The sequence below is a fragment of the Hyperolius riggenbachi genome, chromosome 5 (assembly GCF_040937935.1).
Source record: "Hyperolius riggenbachi isolate aHypRig1 chromosome 5, aHypRig1.pri, whole genome shotgun sequence".
Classification (NCBI taxonomy): Eukaryota; Metazoa; Chordata; class Amphibia; order Anura; family Hyperoliidae; genus Hyperolius; species Hyperolius riggenbachi.
Window position 1 is genome coordinate 157,489,887 of NC_090650.1, and position 25,057 is coordinate 157,514,943.

General features: G+C 42.8%; 1 protein-coding gene across 1 annotated transcript in view; it reads left to right on the plus strand.

The window, feature by feature from the left end:
- The window catches only part of SEPTIN7 (septin 7), a 184,367-nt gene extending 160,587 nt beyond the window's left edge, over positions 1-23,780 (plus strand). The window contains exons 10-12 of the mRNA XM_068236394.1: positions 7,258-7,393; positions 14,748-14,887; positions 22,721-23,780. Coding sequence (XP_068092495.1) covers positions 7,258-7,393; positions 14,748-14,887; positions 22,721-22,760 — 316 coding nt within the window. The 3' untranslated portion in view covers positions 22,761-23,780. The remainder of the gene's footprint in view (positions 1-7,257; positions 7,394-14,747; positions 14,888-22,720) is intronic.
- The last annotated feature ends 1,277 nt before the right edge of the window (positions 23,781-25,057 follow it).

A 25,057-nucleotide genomic window follows, 5' to 3' on the forward strand; every position in this document is an offset into this window, starting at 1 on the left:
CAGTATATGCTGCTCAAAACTGCGCTTTATTAAGAAGTATTAAAAAGCACACATCCATTATTATGAAATTGTCAGAAATTAAACTGACATCAATAATTATTGCATTTGCAAAATAACGTGCTGCAACTGTCAGGGAATGTATTGGCTATAACTTTTTGCAACAACTAAGATTGCATCTATTGATCTGATCACAATACTTGACGCAGGACTTTGCCACGCCCCAATACTAAAACAATGGAGGCAATGTTGACTAATCAATAACGTTGTGGCAAAGCATACAGACTATAGATCAATTTATTTGCGCTTGAAGCTATTGGATGGTGCATAATTTCAGTGTTTCATTAGGCTGGCTAAAATTTTGGCTCTAATAATACATCTCATTATACTTTACAGTGACTATGGCTTTGGTTATATAAATCAGGCAGACTATTATGGCGGCTTCAATGTCATGGTTCTAAGTTCTGCAGCTCCCATGTATTCTATGAACAGTGTAATTTTGAGCATATTGGTCACACCTATTTATCTTCTGTGAGTGGTTATAACCCTAAAAAATTATTAGGTATTGGTTTCCTCACAGATTTTGGATTGGGTGTCCCCGATATTCCCAACTACTACACAGATTGTTAAGAGATTGATTGGCCTATTGACACTTATACTCCAGTCTGTAGTGATGTACTGCTTCTAATATACTGCATATTGTTAAGGGTGTTATTTGATCATATTGGTCATGCCTATTTTGCCCTCTGTGAGTGGTTATGAACCTAATCTAGATATCCTATTGGTCTCCTCACGGGAATGGAATTTAGGCGTTTACCAAGACACCAATTTTACAATTTAGCAGCAGACGTTTGTATGGGAGTTACACTATTCTAGTGGGAATTCTGACTGTCCTGACAGTTGCAGCAAGTTATATTGCAAATGCAATAATTATTGATGTCAGTTTAATTTCTGACAATTTCATAATAATGACTGTGTGCTTTTTAATACTTCTTAATAAAGCGCAGTTTTGAGCAGCATATACTGGTTTTTGGTGCTTTTTGTGTTTTTCTCTCCCAGGAACACATGCCTGGAGAAAGTTCTTTGTCGATGGAATTTGGGAAGACAAAATGGCCGCCTAGGGGCCAGACTTTTATAGAATCTGACATTTGGGGCTGGCCTCCCTTAAGAGTAGGTGGGGAAGCTGCCCTGCAGAGCCAAGGGGCGGCCCCAATTCACATGCAGAAATTACACCATTTATTAGTAACTTTTGTAATTTCTTCCTGGATTGGCCTACAGGGAATCAGAGGGCATAGTTATAACCTGCAAGCAATGCTTTATTGAATGATACCGAACACTGACAGGCTACGAGGTGCGCTCAGCAGTTGCTGAATAACTCTGTTTCTGTAGCTGCTAGAAGGTCCTAATTTTAACTACAGGTTATCCTGAATTTTAGAAATGTTTGGGTATCTTTGTCTTGTCTGAGATAATTCCTTCTCTAGATATTAACTGAGAATTTCCTATCGTCCAATTCAGAGTTTTGGAAAGTTTTGGGAGGGAGAGGTTAGCTGATCTGCACTGCTCTGAATGACCAAGCCATTTGCTAGTAACACCTCCATGTGAAATATTTCCTATTCAGAATGGGTGATGGGGAAGAAAGAAAAAAATAAACTTTCTTGTACCTTTAACCACTTCCGGATTCTCGGTGCGTATATGTACGCCCCTGAATCCTGAAGTGTATTCCATGGAAACGGCCGCTCGTATGAGCGGCCGTTCCATGTCAGTTCACGGAGGGTGTCTCCGTGAACACCCTGCGAGCCGATCGGCGGCTTGCAGGGTAAATGTAAACACACGGGGAAGATCTTCCCCGGTGTTTACATGTATACGGCGCTGCTGCGCTGCAGCGCCGTAGAGGAGATCGGCGATCCCCGGCCTCTGATTGGCCGGGGATCGCCAGCATCTGATAGGCTAAAGCCTATCCCATCAGGCGCAGGACGGAAATCGCCGCTCACAGGGGGAGGGAGGGAAGGGGAAGGAGGCCAGGAAGCGCTGCGGAGGGGGGCTTTGAAGAGCCCCCCCGCAAGCCCCCCCCGGTGCACGTTGTTGAGATCTGTATATTGTTCTGCACCAGTCTGTCATCGACGCCCACTCCACCACAAAGCAGCAGAGTGTTTCCAGTCCCAATACCTGTGGGTGACATTCTTTCTGCTTGTAGGCAAGAGATGTAGTATAGCATATGTTCTTCCTTATTTGTGCATATGTTCTTCCTTATTTGTGTCACATGAGTACATCTGACTTGACTGTAGCTGAATATACAGCAACATGACTTTAACCCATGAAACTGGCATAATTTCCAGCGTGTCTCTATATATTATCCTGACTGCTATTAGAATTTTCAATGTTCAATGCTGTGGTTAGTTGCACTTTAAATCTGCAGATTCTGGGTATCCAGCAGCAAAGGTGCATAGTGGTCTGCTGGATTATATAATAAGCCAGTTGTGTAACAGGAAAGCATTTTTTTTTTACTTTAGAAATTGCCTTACTTAACACCCTTCTTAAAAAAATTGCTCGTAAAGCTTGAATGTTATGTTAATATGAAATAATCTAATTGCATGTGCACTGGTGAAGCTGTCACCATTGCACTACAGCATATAATCATTCTCTTGGTGTCTTGCAACCTGTCCTTTTTTTTGACTATTCTAAAACTAAAGTTTCTTTAGCCAAAACTTGTCTTTCAGTAACCCTGTTACTCAGCTTTTTAATCCTGAAATTCTTTAATCATTTGCACAATATTTAAAACACTAGTGCACAGATAAAGCTTTTTTTAATAATTTGCTTTAATTAATTTAAGCATGCTAAGTGCTTGTTTGTTTTTTTGTTTGTTCTGTTTTTTAGACTTGACACAGTTGAAGGCATGTAAGTGGTCTTTTTTAAAAAAAAATTTCCCTAAGTCATTTAAGTGTTAAAGACCATTAAAATGATGATGATGTGTGTGTATATACAGTGCATCTGGAAAGTATTTGCAACGCACCTGTTTTTCCACATTTTATTATGCTACAGTCTTATTCCAAAATGGATTAAAATTTTCCTCAGAATTCTACACACAACACCCCATAGTGACAAAATGAAAAAAGTTTACTTGAGGTTGCGAAAGCATATGTACTTAAGTATTCACAGCCTTTACCATGAAGCTCGAAATTGAGCTCAGGTGCATCCTCTCTCCCTTGATCATCCTTGAAATGGTTTTTCAGCTTAATTGGAGTCCTCCTCTGGAAAATTCAGTTGATTGGACATGATTTGGAAAAGCACACACCTGTCTATATAAGGTCCTACTGTTGACCGTTCATCTCAGAGCACAAGCCATGCATGAAGTCAAAAGAATTGTCTGTAGAACTCCAAGACAGGATTGTCTTGAGGCACAAATCTGGGGAAGGTTACAGAAAAATGTCTGTTTCTTTGAAGGTTCCATTGAGCACAGTGGCCTCCATCATCCGTAAGTGGAAAAAGTTCAAAACCACCAGTACTCTTCTAGAGCTGGCCAGCCATCTAAACTTAGCAAACGCAGGAGGAAGGGTCCTAGTCAGGGAGATGACCAAGAACTGATAGTCACTCTGTCAGAGCTCCAGAGGTCCTCTGTGGAGAGAGGAGAACCTTTCAGAAAAACAACAATCTGCAGCAATCCACCATTCAGGCCTGTATGGTAGAGTCGCTAGACGAAAGCCACTGCTTAGTTAAAGGGACATGGCAGCCCGCCTGGAGTTTGCCAAGAGGCTCCTGAAGGACTCTCAGACCATGAGAAACAAAATTCTCTGGTCTGATGAGACAAAGATTGAAATCTTTGGTGTGAATGGCAGGCATCCCATTTGGAGGAAACCAGGCACTGCTCATCACCAGGCCAATATCATCCCTACAGTGAAGCATGGCGGTGGCAAAATCATGCTGTGGGATGTATTTCAGATGCTGGAAAAGGGAGACTAGTTGGGATAAGAGGAAAGATGACTACAGAGACATCCTATATGAAAACCTAATCCAGAGCACTCTTGAACTCAGACTGGGGCGACAGTTCATATTTCAGCAGGGCAACAACGCTAGGCACACAGACAAGATATCAAAGGAAGTAGCTTCAGGACTTTGTGAATGTCCTTGAGTGGCCCAGCAAGAGCCCAGACTTAAATCCAATGTAACATATCTGGAGAGATCTTAAAATGGCTGTGTGCCGACTCTTCCTATCCAACCTAATGGAGCTTGAGAGGTGCTGTAAAGTAGAATGGGGGAAACTGGCCAAGGATAGGTTTCCAAGCTTGTTGTAACAAAATGTGGAAAAAGTCATGTGCTGTGAATACTTTCCGGATGATTTATGATATATATATATATATATATATATATATATATATATATATATATATATATATATATATATATATATATATATATATATATATATATATATATATATATGCCAAGGGATGAGCAGCACAAACCAAATTTTATGCAATACTATGCAAAGCATGCACGCAGCACTGGAGAACCCCAATCTCCATAAGAAATATATAAATACAGAGGGTGCTGCAGCACACAACAGGAAAACAGTGACAGGGGCTCTTGGTTACGCTTTAACGCGTTTAAGCTCACCAACTGCGCCAAAGTGTCCCCGATCTGGTGAGTCCTACTCTAACCAGGCAAAAATGCTAGTTTTTATCAGCGTTATACTGGGAACCATGCCAAAAGCCCAGGGGTCAGCTAAATGGGAGAAATGAAATTAAAAACACCTCACCTTCTACTAGCTACTAACTGAACTATGAGCACCGCTCATTTATATGCTTAACTGTGCTAGAGGTGGGCGTGGTTCCCAGTATAACGCTGATAAAAACTAGCATTTTTGCCTGGTTAGAGTAGGACTCACCAGATCGGGGACACTTTGGCGCAGTTGGTGAGCTTAAACGCGTTAAAGCGTAACCAAGAGCCCCTGTCACTGTTTTCCTGTTGTGTGCTGCAGCACCCTCTGTATTTATATATATATATATATATATATATATATATATATATATATATATATATATATATATAGCTTACAGTTGCCCCCGGACAGAGGAGAAATGCATTTTGGGGCCTTTTGTTTGCTACTAGAGGACCCTACTAGTACCTGTTTACTTTTTTGTTTATTTTACCAAAATAGACAACATATATGCAATATTACTCTGGGGAAGGGAAACCTTTTAATGGACAGAAGAGTCATAGTACAATATTGCAGTATGTTAAACTTGTGCATACAGACTTCCAAGTCAGAGCAGGAACTTATTTTGTAAATTATCCCTCTCAGTGATGGTCCTCCTGTTTCATGCCCCAGGAAGAAGTGAAGAGGCTTGAAGGAAGGGAAACTTTAAATGCGATAATGCGGAGATCCTTATTACAGTAGTTATTCAAGTGGAAACCTACTTTAAAGAGAACCCGAGGTGTATTATTAGATCTAAAAAGGGACACAGAGGTATGTTCCCATCTGCAGGACATGCCTCTGTGTGCCCTGATCGCCGCTCTATGTGCCCGCTGCGCCCCGCTATCCGCCCCCCGCAATCTGCCGACATTCAGGATGTCACCAAACTAATGGGGAAGGGGCATCCCACTGCAAGCTAAAGAAATGTCTGCAAAATGCCCCTTTCCCTCCTATCAAAGCCTTCTAACAGACTCTAATAGGCTCTCATCTGCCTGCTCCCCACCTCTACCCCAAAAGGTCACAGAAGTAAAAATGATGGATGGCTGCAGCTAGGAGCGGTGGGGAGAGGAGGTAATTGGCGCTGCCTGGTCCAGCAACCCCCGTGGACTAGACAGCATGTTTTCTTTGCTAACCCGTCTAGGATTCTCTTTAAGCTTGACTAAATTATAGGGACTCTGTAGGGGGATATGGTTATATAAATCCACTAAAAGAGCTATTGATGTCTTACCTTAGATTAACCACTTGCCGACCAGTGGATTTTACACTGATCGGTGCTGCGTGGGCTCTACAGCCCGCAGCACCGATCAGGAGTCCAGCAGGGCGATCAGACTACCCCACTTTTTTCCCCACTAGGGGGATGTCCTGCTGGGGGGGTCTGATCGCCGCCGGCCATCTGCGTTTTGCGGGGGGGGCTTCTCAAAGCCCCCCTCCGCAGCCATTTCTGCCCTCCCGCGCCTTACCTCCCTCCCTCTCTCCGTAATGCGCAGGACGGAGTTCCGTCCTGCGCATTGAAGGATAGGCTTCAGCCTATCATATGCCGGCGATCCCCGGCCAATCAGAGGCCGGGGATCACCGATCTGCCTTACGGCGCTGCTGCGTAGCAGCGCCGTATGATGTAAACAGCGGGGATTTCTTCCCCGCCTGTTTACATTTTGCCCGAGAGCTGCGATCGGCAGCTCTCCGGCTGTTCACGGAGACACCCTCCGTGAACTGACATGGAAAGGCCGCTCGAGCGGCCGTTTCCATGGTAACCCGCAGACGACCAGTTTACGCCAATCGGCGTTAGCTGGTCGTCAAGAGGTTAAAGCAAAACAAACCATGTCCAATCCAATAGTTGAAAACGGTGATATTGGATCATAGCCTGGTTAGTTGTGTAGCTGTGCCTAGTGCCTATGCTTTTTCCTCACCCCCTCCCATCTGATGAGTCACACTGTCTGGTGCCATGCAGAGACAAGACAGCTGTGCCGTTTATTCAGCTTGTTTCTGCTCTTCATACAGATACTCCAAAGGGAGGGATATGGATGGACATAGCACAGAAGCTGGGAAGAGCTGCAGATCTATGTGTTGGTCAAATTTCAACACGGTTTTCTGCAAGCTAAATTAGAAGCAAGATGCGAATACTTTCTATCAGCTGTTACTCTTTGCAGGGAGCAATGTAACGTGAATTTCTGAAATAGTATCTTGTTAAAATGATTATGCATCTATGCCTGCCTTATATGTGTATACCCTTACAAATCGTTAATGGAGACAAACAAAGAGTTTGATGGAGCACCACTACCTATGTGCTCAGTGGATTTGAATATATAGAGCTATAGATGCCGGTCTTTTAAAATAAACAACTGAAAATTGTTTTGTGGCTTACATGTTAAGTAGTTACATAAAGCGATGTGATTAAACTTTGATACTATATTTCTTACTTCTATAGAGCCATTTTGTGTTAAAAAGGGGATATTTCTTGAGTGTGCACCTTCACTGCAACACCATTCCATCCATTATCATCTTCCATTCTGTTTCCATGCTAGACCATTTTTCATGCTACTTTCAGTGACCTATGCTTTCATGCATTATAGGAGCCCCTTGGCTCAGATGGAGGAAGAGAGAAGAGAACATGTGGCCAAAATGAAAAAAATGGAGATGGAAATGGAACAAGTATTTGAGATGAAAGTGAAAGAGAAAGTTCAGAAGCTCAAGGACTCTGAAGCAGAAGTAAGTGCACTCTTCCTTGCTTTTTGATAAATATTGTATTGTAGCATTCCATGGTCAATGCTGAAAATTATTTATTTTTAGAAAATAATTTATGATAATACAAGCAAAAGCTATTGCTCGCCAATTTACTTCGGAATAGGATCCCAAGACCTAGTTTATTTATGCTGATGTGTTTTAAGGCTTTAAATGTTACTTAGTTCTTAAAACTCCATTGCATGATGTCACTGTGCTAGTGCATTCATAGTGGTTTAACCACAATGTCGGGCAATGCCGCTCAGGAAGTTTTCTAGATCATTCTGTGCTCCCAGAATAAGTTAGCTAGCTAGAAGTGCCCCAGTATAGGTTAGCTAACTACAGGGGTTCCAGTATAATCACCCCCCCCTTTCAGCTATTTCCCTCCCCCCTCCCCCCAACACACCATCTCTCTCCACATCATCCCTTCCCTCCCTTCCATTATTCCCTCTGCAGTGTTAGCGGGTGGATGGTGCTGTTACTCACTGTGCCTCTCACCCGTGTCAATCCTCCCACCTGCTCTGTTCTTCACTGTCCACAGTACCAGGACGTGGCATGATCATCAAGCTGTGCCCCGGTATTGTGGACAGAGAAGACCAGAGTGGGTGATTGGCATGGGCGAGAGGCGCAATGAGTAACAGCGCCGGCCACCCGCTATCACTGCAGAGGGAGAGGAAGGGAGGCATGGATGCGTGGTGAGAGGGGGGGGGGGGGGGGTGGCCACCCGCTATCGCTGTAGAGAGGGAGAGAGGTGGAGAGAGATTGAAGGGGATCGGTGAGGGGGGCACCTATACTAGGCCTCTTATACCTAGCTAACATATACTGGGGCACTTAAAGCTTGCTAACTATACTGAGGGCTATTGCTGGAAGGCGAATTACAGTGTTTTAAAAGTAACTTCAGCTCTGTCTTTTGACAACGCTGAAGTTACTCACTGTGCGCCGCTATAGCCGTAATTCCTATCAAGGTCTATGGTGGCGCCGGCTGCGCCCAAGTCTCCAGCGCTGCATTTGCAGTGTTCACTGTAGCTGCATTTGCAGTGTTCACTATATACAGGGGCATCTAAAGTTGTCTAACTATACTGAGGCACCTAAATCTGGCTAACTATACTGAGGCACCTAAATCTGGCTAACTATATTGAGGCACCTAAATCTGGCTAACTATACTGAGGCACCTAAAGCTGGCTAACTATGCTGGGGCAGCTAAATCTGGCTAACTATACTGAGGCACCTAAATCTGGCTAACTATACTGGGGCATCTATAGCTGGCTAACCTATACTCTGGGGCACTTATACCTGGCTGACATATACTGGGGGGCACTTATACTCACCATTGGCATCCTGCTCCCTCGTCGTGAACCTCCAAACACTGCATGGGGAGCGACACAGGACAGGTAATGTGTAAATGCACACATGAGGGGGTACATTTATACACTAGGGGGGCATCGGTGAGGCGGCGGACACAGCCGATTCTCAAGAGATTTCATGCTGAAATCGACCGGAATCAGCCTGAGATGTATGGGCAGCAGGCAGATCTCTCTCTCTCTAATCAGATTTGATCAGAGAGAGATTTGTCTTTGTCAGATCTGCCCATCATCTCTAGCTGTATGGCTACCTTTACATTCGTATTAGTGCAGGTTGAGCAGTTGCAGCTCGGAAGTGTAAATGATCAGAGATTTTTGAGAGTTATTTTTGAAATTTTAGTTTTTATTTGATTTTGTGTTTCAAGCTTTTATATTCAAAATGGTTGCTAAGACCCTTGCTTGACACATGTTGTTTAGTTACAGGAAAAGGGGTTATGAAAATTAATTGGATCACTTTGTGCACAGAAATCCAGCAGAAACTGAATGCCAGGGAGGTTAAGATAGGGCATCATAGGTGCGCTTGTGAAAAACTGAATGTGTTTTCTTACTTTTTCTTTGGCAAACAGTAAACGCACAGGAGTTATTTTAAAACCCACATATACTGTATGTATGTATATGTGTGTGTGTGTGTGTATATGTATGTGTGTGTGCACAAATATGTGTTTATGTACAATATATAAACTAAACCTAAAAAACAACTTGTGATAAGAAAGAGTAGGTGCCTGCACATTTCAATTATGAAACATTTTGGCATGTTTTGTAAATTACAGCTTTTAGGCTGTATTCACAGTGGGAGGTTGCGGTTTACCTCCTCTGTAGTTAAGTTACCTCCTCTGTAGTTATTTTCACGCGCAGTTAATTAACAGCCTGTCTTTAACTTTAGAATTCTGGAGTTATTCTAAGGACTGAAGAGTTAACTTAACTACTTAAAGACCGCCTCACGCTAATGGGCGTGAATGAGGCAGCAGCCCCAGGACCGCCTAATGCCAATTGGCGTCAAGTCCTGGGGCTGCAGTTTCCCAGGGAACGGCCGCGCGCATGCGCAATCGTTCCATGCCGCTTCAAGGAACGGAGTTTTTGCTTGTAAACGTAAGGGGAAAGAAATCCCCTTTGTTTACAAGCGTACATCGCTGCCGGGGGCCGCAGCGCTGTACGAGATCGGCGATCACCGGCCTCTGATTGGCTGTGGAGCGCCGTCCTCTCATAGGCTAATGCCTATGAGAGGCGGGACAGGACGGATCGCCATCCTGTTCCAAATCTGTTAACGGAGGGGAGGAGGGAAGGGGAGGGAGGAGGGAGAGAGAGCCTCATAGAGGCGAAGCAAAAATAAAGTGCTGCAGCATTTGGACCCCTCCGGCGGCATGTTGAGTCCGATCGCTGGGCTGTGCAGGAGGCTGAAAAGCCTGCACAGCCCAGTACTTCACATAATGGCCTGGTCTTTGGGGGGAGGGTAATGCTGTGGGCGGCAAGTGGTTAAAGAGACACTGAAGCGGAAAAAAAAATATGATATAATGAATTGGTTGTGTACTATGAATAATTACTAGAAGATTAGCAGCAAAGAAAATATTCTCATACTTTTATTTTCAGGTATATAGTGTTTTTTCTAACATTGCATCATTCTATAATATGTGCAGATTACACAACACTCAGCATTCAAAATGAGTCTTTCAGAGCAGTCTGTGAAGTAATGAACTCTCCTCTGGCAGAGGAAAAGTAAACAGTTCAATTACAGTTGAGATAATAAAAGTCAGATAACAGCCCTCTCCACGACTAACTTTAGTCGGAGAGCTTAATAGCTTTTTTGCATAGAGATAACAACTGGAGTTTAAACTCTTCCTGTACTGGAAACAATTAGACTGATGTATCTGATCTTAATGTTTTATTTCTTAGCTGTACTACACATACAAATCATAATATCATAATTTTTTTTTCGCTTCAGTGTCTCTTTAAAGACAGAAGAGTTAAATTTATGTTTGCCTGAGGTATAATTTTTCCTGAATACTTACATGCCTTATCACCATGGTGATAACTATAGAAACGTTATTAAATACAGGAGATAAGCTTAGTGAATTGAGGCCAGTGTTTGTATTTTTTGCTTCTTGGTGAAGCAATGGTGGCCGTGGATTAGTTGTTTTATTGAAAATGATTGAAAACCGTCCTTACTTCTTGGACTGTTTATGATATGGGAAAATGTGAATCACTTGCCAAACTGGGTGTTTACCAAAAAAAGGTATGGCTACTTTGAGAGGCGTGCAATTGAGTGGGAGTTAGCACCCATTTGTTTTGTGCACACTACCGATGAACTTGAGTCCATGTAAATATAGTGAACCAGAGGGTGTCTAGATCTTTGCAGGGCTTCAAAGTGTGCTCTTTTGCTCCCTAGGTCTGTGTACAGAGGAGATGCCTCACTTGCAGCAGTGAGTCTTTCATTTTTTGCTGGATTTCCCACTCTTCTCTAGCAGATGATTGCAAAGTAAATGTAATTCTGTGGCACTATGCATGCATGGGGGGAACCCTGGACTTGAGCCAGTGGGAGCTTTCAGCTGTAGCTTTCATAACCAGGTACTGAGCAATATAGCAAAGGTGTCTGCCTCCGACATCAGCGTTCAACATGCCATTTGATCACCTGGCAAGAGACCGCTTCATTTCGCGTATAAAAGCTGCCTCTGCACCACCTGTGCCGAGTGCTAGCAAGCACCTGGCCAGTGCATAGGAACAGCTGATATTGGTAAATACCTAAACACAAACATAGTGCCAGCTGTCTGACACATGTTTTATGGCCAAAGGCCGCTTCCTCAGAGGCACACGGATGTGTGCTGGATAGTGGCTGGATAGTGTAATGGTTAAGGGCTCTGCCTCTGACACAGGAGACCTGGGTTCGAATCTCGGCTCTGCCTGTTCAGTAAGCTTGTACCTATTCAGTAGGAGATCTTGGGCAAGTCTCCCTAACACTGCTACTGCCTATAGAGCACGTCCTAGTGGCTGCAGCTCTGGCGCTTTGAGTCCGACAGGAGAAAAGCGTGATATAAATGTTCTGTGTTTGTTTAGATATCAGGATAACTTGGGGTTAAAGGACCACAATCTAAAGTGCAATGTGTCTGGATATGACACTAGAGAATGCTGTCCGCCATCGCCAAACGAAACGTGCAGGATCTTAAGCAGAATCTATGACCAGTATAATGGCTAATAATCAAATAATATATTTTTCTAATCCTGGGAACAGGAAGTCTGTGGTTTAGTGCCCTACATTTTCCTTTCTCAATATAATTTTTTTGCGATCAGTTTTTCTGGGCATGCTGAATATTTATTTTTTTATTTATTGTATTTATAAAGCGCCAACATATTACACAGCGCTGAATAAAAGTCTTATTCTGTTTGACAGTGTCAGATTCTGTTTCTCAGATCTCCCTATTTGTGCGGTACATAAAAAAAATGAAATCAGACTATGCCCCTTTATAAGGCTTTATAAATATCAAGAAAACCATTTAGACTGATAAAAAAATCATTTGCTGCAGCCTTAGACAGCAAAGGCATGTTCCCTTCTATTAAAGCCCACTTTGCAGAGCCACTCGGCCACTATAGTTTTGATAATTTTAGCAGCCATTTGGGAAAATCTATTCAGGTTTGTCAGACATCATAGGTTGGGATACATGTTAGAACAAGTTGTAATTGAGTTGTAAAAAAAAATGCTATTCTCCCAGATAATGCAGTGGTTTGCAAAATACAGTGGTTTGCAAAAGTATTCGGCCCTCTTGAAGTTTTCCACATTTTGTCATATTACTGTCACAAACCTGAATCAATTTTATTGGAATTCCACGTGAAAGACCAATACAAAGTGGTTTACACGTGAGAAGTGGAACGAAAATCATACATGATTCCAAACATTAAGAAAAAAAAAAAAACTGCAAAGTGAAGTGTGCGTAATTATTCAGCCCCCTGAGTCAATACTTTGCAGAACCACCTTTTGCTGAAATTACAGCTGCCAGTCTTTTAGGGTATGTCTCTACCAGCTTTGCACATCTAGACTCTGAAATCCTTGCCCGTTCTTCTTTGCAAAACAGCTCCAGCTCAGATTAAATGGACAGCGTTTGTGAACAGCAGTTTTCAGATCTTGCCACAGATTCTCGATTGGATTTAGATCTGGACTTTGACTGGGCCATTCTAACACATGGATATGTTTTGTTTTAAACCATTCCATTGTTGCCCTGGCTTTATGTATAGGGTTGTTGTCCTGCTGGAAGGTGAACCTCCGCCCCAGTCTCAAGTCTTTTGAAGACTCCCAAGAGGTTTTCTTCCAAGATTGCCCTGTATTTGGCTCCATCCATCTTCCCATCAACTCTGATCAGCTTCCCTGTCCCTGCTGAAGAGAAGCACCCCCAGAGCATGATGCTGCCACCACCATATTTGACAGTGGGGATGGTTCGTTCAGAGTGATGTGCAATGTTAGTTTTCTGCCACACATAGCGTTTTGCATTTTGGCCAAAAAGTTCCACTTTGGTCTCATCTGACCAGAGCAACTTCTTTCACATGTTTTCTGTGTCCCCCACATGTCCTGTGGCAAACTGCTAATGGGGCTTCTTATGCTTTTCTGTTAACAATGGCTTTCTTCTTGCCACTCTTCTATAAAGGCCAACTTTGTGCAGTGCACGGCTAATAGTTGTCCTATGGACAGATTCCCCACCTGAGCTGTAGATCTCTGCAGCTCGTCCAGAGTCACCATGGGCCTCTTGACTGCATTTCTGACCAGCGCTCTCCTTGGTCGGCCTGTGAGTTTAGGTGAACAGTTTTGTCTTGGTAGGTTAACAGTTGTTACATACGCCTTCCGTTTCTGAATGATCGTTTGAACAGTGCTCCATGGGATGTTCAAGGCTTTGGAAATCTCTTTGTAGCCTAAGCCTGCTTTAAATTTATCAATAACTTTATCCCTGACTTGTCTGGTGTGTTCTTTGGACTTCATGGTGTTGTTGCTCCCAAGATTCTCTTAGACAACCTCTGAGGCCGTCACTTGCAGCTGTATTTGTACTGACATTAGATTACACACAGGTGCACTCTATTTAGTCATTAACACTCATCAGGCAATGTCTATGGGCAACTGACTGCACTCAGACCAAAGGGGGCTGAATAATTACGCACACCCCACTTTGCAGTTATTTATTTGTAAAACATGTTTGGAATCCTGTATGATTTTCGTTCCACTTCTTACGTGTACACCACTTTGTATTGGTCTTTCACGTGGAATTCCAATAAAATTGATTCAGGTTTGTGGCAGTAATGTGACAAAATGTGGAAAACTTCAAGGGGGCCGAATACTTTTGCAAGCCACTGTAGTTACTCGATCTTGGGTTGAACACAGAACATGGTGGATGTACAGAAACAGCATGGTGGGCAGGCCAGGCTATTCCATTACATACTGGACACAATTACACTATTGTATGCACACAAAATGCTAGGGACATTTACAGGACTGGGGGGCGGGGGGGGGGTAGGTGTTTGAAGCAGCCAACAAAGAGGGACAAGAGAAGTCTGAATCAGCCAGGACAGCTCATGAAGTGCTAGTTCACACGGACTGCTGAACTATTACTGTCCAGTTCAGCTGCCAAAAAACGCCATCGGCCCAGTGTCTACTGCAAGCCAATAACCGTATTTGTAACCCTGGTTCTCTCCCAGTGCAGTTACTGCATGCAGCATCTAGTGTGCAGCTGCCACCCACACAGATGTTCATGTAGGGAAAAGATGCCAACTCATCGCCCATAATGACTGTTGTGGATGCATCAAAGTATCTCGCTAGCTGATCCACAGGAGCTGTGCGCCCAAGTGAAAGAGCCCTAATGCTAGCTCAGTCAAGCCTTACTAAAAAAAAATGTACTGGGGTAGAATGAGCGCTCCAGTTTCTTTTTAAATGCTAAAATGGAACTTTAGGACTTCACCTTGATAAAATCTCTTGGCAGTATGTAGCTTAATGATATCCCATGTCCTCACAGCTCCAGCGACGTCATGAGCAAATGAAGAAGAACCTTGAAGCTCAGCACAAAGAGTTGGAAGAGAAGCGACGCCAGTTTGAAGATGAGAAATCTAACTGGGAAGCTCAACAGCGCATACTGGAACAGCAGAACTCTTCAAGGTTAGTCTTCCCATAATGTTGTTCTTCGCACAACCTCTGAGAGTTATAGCTGTATACTGAAAAAATGATAGTTTTCAATGCATAACATCAATCACAAAAATAAATCTCTGGTAGTTAGTTTCTGTTTCTCTTTACTAGTGTTATACTTTGCTATTAAAATTAATTTATCAGTTTCCATTTGCTACTATTTAAATGTACAATTTTTTGAGAAGAATTAAATAATGTTATTATAGTGTTTCTGGCACTGCAGTAAAATCTGAAAGTGCATGTTAAACGTTGTCATAGTAATGGAGCTAAAAAGGGAAAAAATGTAAACTGTTGCTATAGTAATAAGCCAAATGGTTTTTCAATAGATATTTAGCTCCACCTTAGTACAGGTTTGCAGTTAACCACTTCACCCCAAGGCGGTTTTTACCCTAACGGACAAGAGCGATTTTCACCTTTCAGTGCTCATCCCTTTCATTTGCCAATAGCTTAATCACTACTAATCACAATGAAATGATCTATATCTTGCTTTTTCCACCACAAATCGGGCTTTTTGGGGTTGATATTTGTTTTCAGTAATTACTTTTCTATGCATTTTAAAGGGAAATACAAGGAAAAAATTAAAAAAAAATACACTATTTCTACAATTTCATCCCGTATGGTTTTAATATAAACACTGCTACTGTACATAAAACGCACACATTTTATCTGCACATTTGTCCTGGTTATCACAAGATTTAAATTATGTCCCTAGTACAAAGTATGGTGACAATATATCATTTGGAATAAAGGTGTATTTTTTTTTACAATTTTGACGTGCGGGAGCGCACAGCGGCAGCAGCACTGTTTGACTTATAAAAACATCCTGGAGCCATTAACAGGCTCTAGCAGGATGTTTTTATAAGTCAGCATGTCATTAAGTGGTTAAGCTGAACTTAACTTTTAGGGCTCGTTCACACTAAAATTGTTTTGTAATGGACTGCACTTTCCAAAGTAGCAATGATGCAAAGAAGGATTTTATTTAATTATTGCTTTTTCACACCAATATACTGTGTAGTGGCATGTTGCAAAAGAGTCCTGCATGCTACATTTTTATGAATTACTGTCCCCTTTCCCCCACTCATATTCCATATGCAAAAAGTGATAAAATGTATTTTTAAAACTTTTTTTTTTTCCTGTAACTTGCCAAAATGTGTCAAGGAAGTGTCTAGTATACATTGCAGGAGAGTATTGATGTTGTATGCCCGTTTATACTGTTCACAGCATGTTTTTATGGATGGATAACCTCCCTAGCGGTATGGACAGATATATCCATATCTGTCCATACCGCTAGGGAGGTTAATAACAGAACTGTTTTTCTTTGTTTTGCTGCCTTAAAGAGTTAATTTTCATACATGCAAGTGACAGCTTTTGTCTTTTATGTACCTTGTTGGAAATATAATAAAACTCACCGATAAGCAAATTACAGCCGTAAAAGTTTTCCTGGTCTGTACAGACAAGCCCTATAGGTAAGTATATACAAGTGAATAACTTGTTTGTATTAAAAACAATGTTTGGAGAGGAGTCACAAAATATGTAAAACGCCTCTGCGGAGTCCTCATAAGTATAAATTGGGCCCACTAATGCCAGTGGAGGTCTTCGCTTATCCTCAAACACCCTACTATTTCAGGGGTGAAATACAGTATTTAATCTCACGCCGAACACGGCGCTTTAGCTCTGACATGGGCTATATGGGGGACATATTGTAATCTGGTGGGGGGTGCACGTTACTATGATTGTATACATGTATAGCACTTCTTGAAAAAGCCGTTGGGTGAAACATGTCAAAGTATCATATTGCAGCACTTTGTATATAGCACTAGCACCTCTGTATATGTCTCTCTGTGTTTTATGAGTATAGGCAGGTTGTTCACTAACTGTGATATCTGTTTGCTACACAACTGCAGCTTATTGAACAGCATGGTTGTCTACCTGCCTTTCTCTTAAGTGAAGCTCTCAGGTACCCAGCCAGGGAATAGCTACACCACACCCCTGAAATAGTAGGGTGTTGGGGGATAAGCGAAGACCTCCACTGGCATTAGTGGACCTAATTTATACTTCTGAGGGCTCCGCAGAGGCGTTTTACATATTTTGTGACTCCTCTCCAAACATTTTTTTTAATGCAAACAAGTTATTCACTTGTATATACACTTATATATATATACACTTGTATATACCTATAGGGCTTGTCTGTACAGACCATGTGTATGATTTGATTATTCCCTGGTATATTATCTCGGATCCGTTTGCTATAAACGTTTTCCTGGCAGAATACAACTTATGAGTGCAGGAGAAAGATAGATAAAGGTCAATAGTTTATGTATTTTCATTTAGGGTCACTTAATAGGCTGAAATTGATTAGAGGCAATAAAAAATGTACTCTACTTTGATAATGTTTAAAGTGTAACTGTCGGGCATAAAATCAAATATCAATTCCTTCTTTTTATCTGGTGAACAAGTAATAAGGATGCTAACCGGGCAATCCAAAAGTTAAAATCTCTATTACTTTTCTTGTTTATAAATGATCATTCCCCAGTTTACCTGACTCTTATTTAGTACGTTGCCGCGCAAAGGAAGTTGCAGGGCATGCTGGGCTTTCTCTTTTTGCTTCTTTATTTCCCCTCAGACTTAACCAATGTACAGAAGCAAAAAAGGACAACCCAGTATGCCCTGCAACTTCCTTGGATTGCCTGATTAGCATCCTTATTACTTGTTTACCAGATAAAAATAAAGAATTGATTTTTGATTTTATGTCCGACAGTTACACTTTAAATATAAAATAAAACCATGGGATATTTGAAAAAGTAATTTTGAGGAGTATTAGAATACAATTGTTTCTCTTAAGTTTATTTTCACCAAGTTCACTTTAACCCTTTCGGAACTGGATGGTTCTGGACAGACCCGACATAAGACTGTTTAAGGCCACTGGGAAATACCACTATAGTGTTACCAAGCATTACTATTCACTGCATGTATTTGCAGCTGAAAGGCACTTGTGGCTGGGAAGCTTAACAGCCCAATAAGCGAACAGTTAATCTGCCTGTAGGCTTTGTTCCCACTTGTAAAGAAAACGTACTCATTGGGTTTATTTTCTGCAGTGCAAGAACGGCCATGCAAACTTATTGCTTTCTGTCCTCCACACCTTTTTTGTCCTAATGAACACTGTTTTACTATTTTTTTGTATTATTTTTTTAGGCTGGGAGCACATTTGTGCCTACAATTTTGCCGACATTATCAGTGGTTTCCACTGCTCTGTGTTTGCGATCTCATTTTATGATCGTTATTTTTTTATGATCATAAATTATATTTTGCATTGCTTCTTTCTGTTGTGTTATTTGGACACATGTATGTCGTGTGGTAAGCAAACTACTCTGCAATTGAAATTTGCGGCTGAAAGTGCAAAACACGAACTAACGCAAATGACATTCGGTTCCTGAGTGGGCCATTAACCACAACGGCAAAACGCATACAATTCTAATTTGTGCTCTCTGCCTTACTTTTTTTTTATACTTTTTTTATGCCATAAAATCATAATGGTATATAATACTTTCACAGTGTTTATAAACTTTTTTGAATTATTTCTTAAAGTGTACCTGAGGCGAAACAAGAGTAAAGTTCTATACATACCTGGGGCTTCCTCCAGCCCCCTCCATGCAGACCGCTCCCTCACAGCCGTCCAAAGCCTCCTGGATTGTCCCGTTATCTTCGGTCAGTCGGCGCATTTCGCCCACATGCACTCCCTACGCCTGTGCAGAGCGTTCCTCGCAGCGGGGCGTGTGGCCGGGCCACGCATGCACACCAGGCACGACTAGCCGAAGATAATGGGGCTTCTACACTACAATCCAGAAGGCTTTGGATGGCAGCGAGAGGGATCTGCGTGGAGGGGGGCTGGAGGAAGCCCCAAGTATGAATACGTTTTTTTTTTCCCTCCTTTCGTCTCAGCGGAAGTGTCAGCCACAAAATAATGTTTTTACCCACTGTGCTGTGTTATTATGCAGCCTGCAACCTTACCCTGCATTACAAGCACTCCAATCTAATTATAAATGCTTCTGCTTTAAACAATCTATCTCAGTCAGCCTGGCTCTATATTGGTACATTTCAGATGAGTGCTGATGTCATCTCCCCTCCCACATTCCTGCTCCTCACTCATTGGCTGAGGGTAGTTCAGAGTGAAGCTGTTGAAATCTGATCTATGCTGTGCTCACATGCATGGGCGTCCGCTAAATTTTCGGGGGGGGGGCGATCACGCGCCGCACCAAATATTAATAATCCGAATATTTATATAGCGCTTTTATCCTGTCGGACTCACAGCGCTCAAGAGCTGCAGCCACTGGGACGAGCTCAGGAGGCCACCCTGCAGTGTTAAGGAGTCTTGCCCTGAACTCCTTACTGAACAGGTACTGACTTTAGCCAGGATTCAAACCCTGGTCTCCCATGTCAAAGGCAGTGCCCTTAACCAGTACTCTATTCAGCCACAATTGTGGGTATGTTGTCATGGGTGTGGTCATGGACCAGAATGTGGGTGTGGTCACGGGTGGAGCCACATTTACATGAACTTTGCAATGTAATGGTGGGACATTAGACTAGGACAGTGGTGGCGAACCTTTTGGAGGCCGAGTGTCCAAACTGCAACCGAAAAGTCACTTATCTATCGCAAAGTGCCAACACTGCAATTTAAACTAAATACAAATATTTTAACTCATACATGAACATCATGGAAAATCCAAGTTGAAAGTAAACTGTGAAGATAAACCATTTCATCCATTCTACTCCTGAAAAAAAGTATTCATCTTTTTAGAACCTCTGTTTTAATTTTTTTTTTTTTTTTAAAGCTAAAAAAGCAGGTTTAATGCTATTGTCTCATACGATGATGATTCAGCTTTTCCCATAGTCTCACAGTTGGCAATCGTGTGACCCCCAACAAGACAAATTCAGCAATCAGGAGGCCCCTTACCAGACAAATTCAGCAATCAGGAGGCCCCCCAACAAATCATGAGGCCCCCAACAAGACAAATTAAGCAATCATGAGGCCCCAACAAGACAAATTCAGTAACCATGAGGCCCCAACAAGACAAATTCAGTAACCATGAGGCCCTCAAGATCAATTCAGCAGTCATGAGGCACATAAATAGACAGCATTTCACATAAATAGGCAGAATGCCCCCTTAATATGGTAGACACCTCTCGCCTGGCTTGCTGGTGATGCTGGGCTGGCGCCTGGCTGGCGGTGATGCTGGGCTGGCGCCTGGCTGGCGGTGATGCTGGGCTGGCGCCTGGCTGGCGGTGATGCTGGGCTGGCGCCTGGCTGGCGGTGATGCTGGGCTGGCGCCTGGCTGGCGGTGATGCTGGGCTGGGCTGGCTGGCGGGGATGCTGGGCTGGCTGGCGGGGATGCTGGGCTGGCCTGGCTGGGATGCTGGGCTGGCCTGGCTGGCGGGGATGCCGGGCTGGCGCCTGGCTGGCGGGGATGCCGGGCTGGCACCTGGCTGGCGGGGATGCTGGGCTGGCGCCTGGCTGGCGGTAATGCTGGGCTGGCGCCTGGCTGGCGGTGATGCTGGGCTGGCGCCTGGCTGGCGGTGATGCTGGGCTGGCGCCTGGCTGGCGGTGATGCTGGGCTGGCGCCTGGCTGGCGGTGATGCTGAGCTGGCCTGGCTGGCGGTGATGCTGGGCTGGCGCCTGGCTGGCGGTGATGCTGGGCTGGCGCCTGGCTGGCGGTGATGCTGAGCTGGCCTGGCTGGCGGTGATGCTGGGCTGGCGCCTGGCTGGCGGTGATGCTGGGCTGGCGCCTGGCTGGCGGTGATGCTGGGCTGGCCTGGCTGGCGGTGATGCTGGGCTGGCCTGGCTGGCGGTGATGCTGGGCTGGCCTGGCTGGCGGTGCTGCTGGGCTGGCCTGGCTGGCGGTGCTGCTGGGCTGGCCTGGCTGGCGGTGCTGCTGGGCTGGCCTGGCTGGCGGTGCTGCTGGGCTGGCTAGCCTGGATAGTTTAGGTAGTGACAGGTGCCCCCCCAGTTTAGGTAGTGAGTCTAGTGACGTGCGGCAGAGGCCGGTAGGGACAGTGGTGGGGAAGGGGGGACACCCCCCCCTTCCCTCACCTTGGGGCTCACCCTTCCTCGGTGATCCCCCCTCCATAATTAAGTGGCTAACAGCGGAGCGGAACACTTCCTCTATTCCCTGCACGAGAGGGAGATCTGTGCGTCGCTGGTCTGACGTCACTGCCTAGACCAGACCAGCTAGTAGAGGAAGTGTTCCGCTGCCGCCCGGTCCGCCACTTAATTATGGGGGGACCTTTAGGGACATGAAAAGGAGGGCACATTCATTTGGCTGCTAATTTGTATGGCCATGAGGCAAGCTGTTAAAGTGCATCCGAGATGAACTTTTACGCATTACATAATTGTGTTCCTTTCCTATTGTTTTTGTATATTACACTGCGCCACAGTCCACACGAACCTAAAAAAATCAATAAATTATAGACAATCAATAAATTATAGTTACTGGGATCGCTGCAGAGAGTCCAGTTAATTAGTATATTATATCAATGCCGCTGCGCTCTCCAGAATAAATCATTCCTGCAAAGTGGATATGTCAAATAGTCACCAAAGTTCATCAAGGGTAGTTGATCCGTACTTGCAGTCTCTACCGATGGTTTAATGATTATGCAGAATGGTGACACCAAAGTTATTTCTCCTGAAAAACATACACAGATCTCCCATAGGGTAATATCGTTCAAACTGTCAATCTCCAGCGACACACCACCTTAGTGCGCCCTTAACTTGTGAAGTAGGTGCCAAACAAGCCCACACACCCACTCCTTATATGCTCACCAGATCTAAACCACCCCAGGTCTCAGGTGGATCTTAAGCAATGTTCAAATGTATATCCTGGTAATGTTGATCCTGAAATGAAATCACCTCAACATAGGGTAATATCGTTCAAATAATTTTGCATCACTTGATAACAACCCTTTGTGCAAACAAATTGTGCATTTCACGCCATGCTCGTGAATCCCACTCCCTACACGACAATCTACTCACCAGATACAGCCCACCTCAGATTTCAGGTGGAAACTGCGCTTAGTAACACCCTCCGAACAGATACTCTGACTCTTGTCCAGAAAACAGCTTTGGCCTCTGCTGAGGACCTTTTAATCCAATGGAATTCTCAATAAAAACACATTAAAAAAACCACTTATTATCATTTCTATTTATAGGGCATTCCTCAAGCCAAATACTTTTTTATTTTTGTTTTAATATTCTAATTCCCTATAAACTAAACAAGCCTCGACCCACAGCTTCTCCATAGAGCCTTGGCATTTTCACACAATTGCAAGGGCTTACGGGAGCTCAGTCTGGGCAGGAGGAGGGGGAGTTATTACCAGCCAGAGATTTCAGTGGCAAGGAGGAGGGGGGGATTAGGTTTTTTTCACAGGCGGAGTGCTGAAGATGCAGATAAGCTTGTCTGTTTGTAATGTTTACAAACAACATGGCTGCTGTGATTGTATCACAGAAAGAAATAATCATATTCTATTGAAGCTGATCTAAACCTTGGACATATAGACAAGTTACTTGATATAGTTAGTTTTTCATCGCGGATCCGCTTTAAGGCTACAGAGTGCTAAATTGTGAAAAATCGCCTGGTCACGAGGGGGGTGTAAGCCTGTGGTCCTCAAGTGGTTAAAGAGTAACAAATGTCTCCACCCATTGATGCTTGAATATCAGGAATGCTTTTATTTCATACAAACTTCCTTTTTTAAGGTTTGCTAATGCTTGTTTTACAGTAGACTGCATAATTGATTTTGTCTTTGCTTATTTTGTAGGACCTTGGAGAAAAACAAGAAAAAAGGGAAGATCTTTTAAAACATTCTTCAACACCGTCCCCTTTACTAGTTGCCAACTTGCCAGCCCAGACATCAGTGTTTGTTGGTACCATTCAGCCACTTTTGAACCCAGTTGCATTCATTAATGTTGGATTAAATGGCATGACCTTTATTTTTATTATTCTTGATGAATATTAAGAAGCCTTGAATTGTTTGAGGTTTTTGCGTACCCGGAGAACATTGCAAGTAAATGCTCCCTCCCCCACCCTCCTGCTCTTTCACTTTTTAACTGAAGTCTTTATTTTAAAATCAAGAAAATAAAAGCATTTTACTGTTGTATATCCATCTTTTGGGGCTGGTAGCAGGATATCCCACAACACAAGGACTCTGGCTTATAATGAAGATAAATGCCATACTTTTGCATCTGCTAACTTGCGCACATTTAATATAAAAACTTCCATGCATACGGTTTCTCATAATTTACTTCCCTCCCCCTCTCCCCAGTTTGACACCTTAATTGTTTAAAGTACACATGGGAATACTAGGCTTACAGTGCACAAATGGCTTTTTTATATTTTTCATCCCTTATTTCATGACCAAACTTTTGTGTTTGGACAATACCTTAAAATATATGCTCTTTTTTTCCATTTAGTGCATTCTTTTAATCAGGATAATCTAATTACTGCTTTCTTTTGTAATGACATTTACGTTAGGTATTTTTGAACTATTGGTCCTACTGAATTAATCCATGTTATTTCTTTGCTGTAGGAGCCAATAAGTAAACTTTTTTTTTTGTTTTTGCCTCTTTACATACTTCCCTAGGTTTTGTGGTAATGCAACAGAAATGTTGCATTTATAGGTCATTTCTAGATAAAATTAACAAGCATTTTGTTTCTACTTTATCGTGCAGTCTATTTTAAGTTTTGCTAGAAATGGGAATTATGACCTCTAAAGAAGAGGAATGTCACAATTTTGCATTTAGTTGTATTCATATACTGCATTTCTGTGTTTTTTTGTTTGTATTGTACAAAGTCACATAATAAATAATGTTGTGATGTAATACAGCAAGTATTGAGTTATCTTTTTCATTAAACCATATTTTATCATCTTCCAAATGATCTTGAGTACATTTATTGTTAAATGAGAGACACCTTGCTAACAGTAATACACAAAAAGACACGCTTAAAAAGTAGGTATGGTCAATAAAGGGCAAATAATTTTGAGTTCATGCAATTTATCAAATTTTGTATACAAATATATGCAGCTTTAAAATGGCGAATTGGCATTATTTGCATTTAATTTGCCATCCATATTAAAGAGACTCTGCAACAAAAATTTCATGCTTTGTTCTACCATCCTACACGTTCCTAAACCTATTCTAATGTGCTCTGGCTTCCTGCAGCACTTTCTACTATCACTGTCTCTGTAATAAATCAATGTATCTTTCCCCTGTCGGACTTGTCATCCTGTGTCTGGAAGGCTGCCAACTCTTCCGTGCTGATCTGCTATGCATACCCCTCTCTATGCACACTCTAGTGTGTGTGTTATTTACATAAGCCAGCAGCGTCTCTGCTTATCAGTGAAAGAGAACTGGATAAAAATCCTCCTCTGTTAGGCTGTGAAAGGAGCTGGGCTGACACATACTGAGGAATTACAGGCACAGGCAGAGCTGTCTGCAGGAAGCCTGTTACTCTTGAGCTGCAGGGGATAGAAGGTAAACACACAAATGATCTCTTGAGAGTCAAAAGGAAGGCTGTATACAGCCTGCTTGTGTATGGATGTATTTTCTATGTGTGAACATACTGTACATCAACCTACTTTCTGTTTTGGTGGCCATTTTGTTTGTTTACAAACAAACTTTTTAAAAATGTTTTTGACTACTTTTATTGTGGCGGGGAGCGGCGAAATTGTGACAGAGGGGAATAGGAGATGTCCCCTAACGCACTGGTATGTTTACTTTCGTGCGATTTTAACAATACAGATTCTCTTTAAAGGATAAATGTTTAACATACAATAAATCAGTCCCCCACTCCTTATACTGTATCCCATATATTATTCATATAGTTATGTATCTGCCTTTGCCATAAAAATATAATCATAATATCACAACCTGCCTTACACACCATGGTCAGTACTAACCGTAGCCATTCTGTATGCAGATAAGACCAGGGGTAAACCAATATATATATAATGTATATGTAGAGGTAATACAAGAAAGGTAAATTAGATAGTACCTACAAAATTTGTGTATTCCTGTTCTTTGCTACCACAAAACACATTATCCAGAGCTAATATTAAGCGGTTTATGACTATTCTGCTTGAGACCTAGAGGTAGGT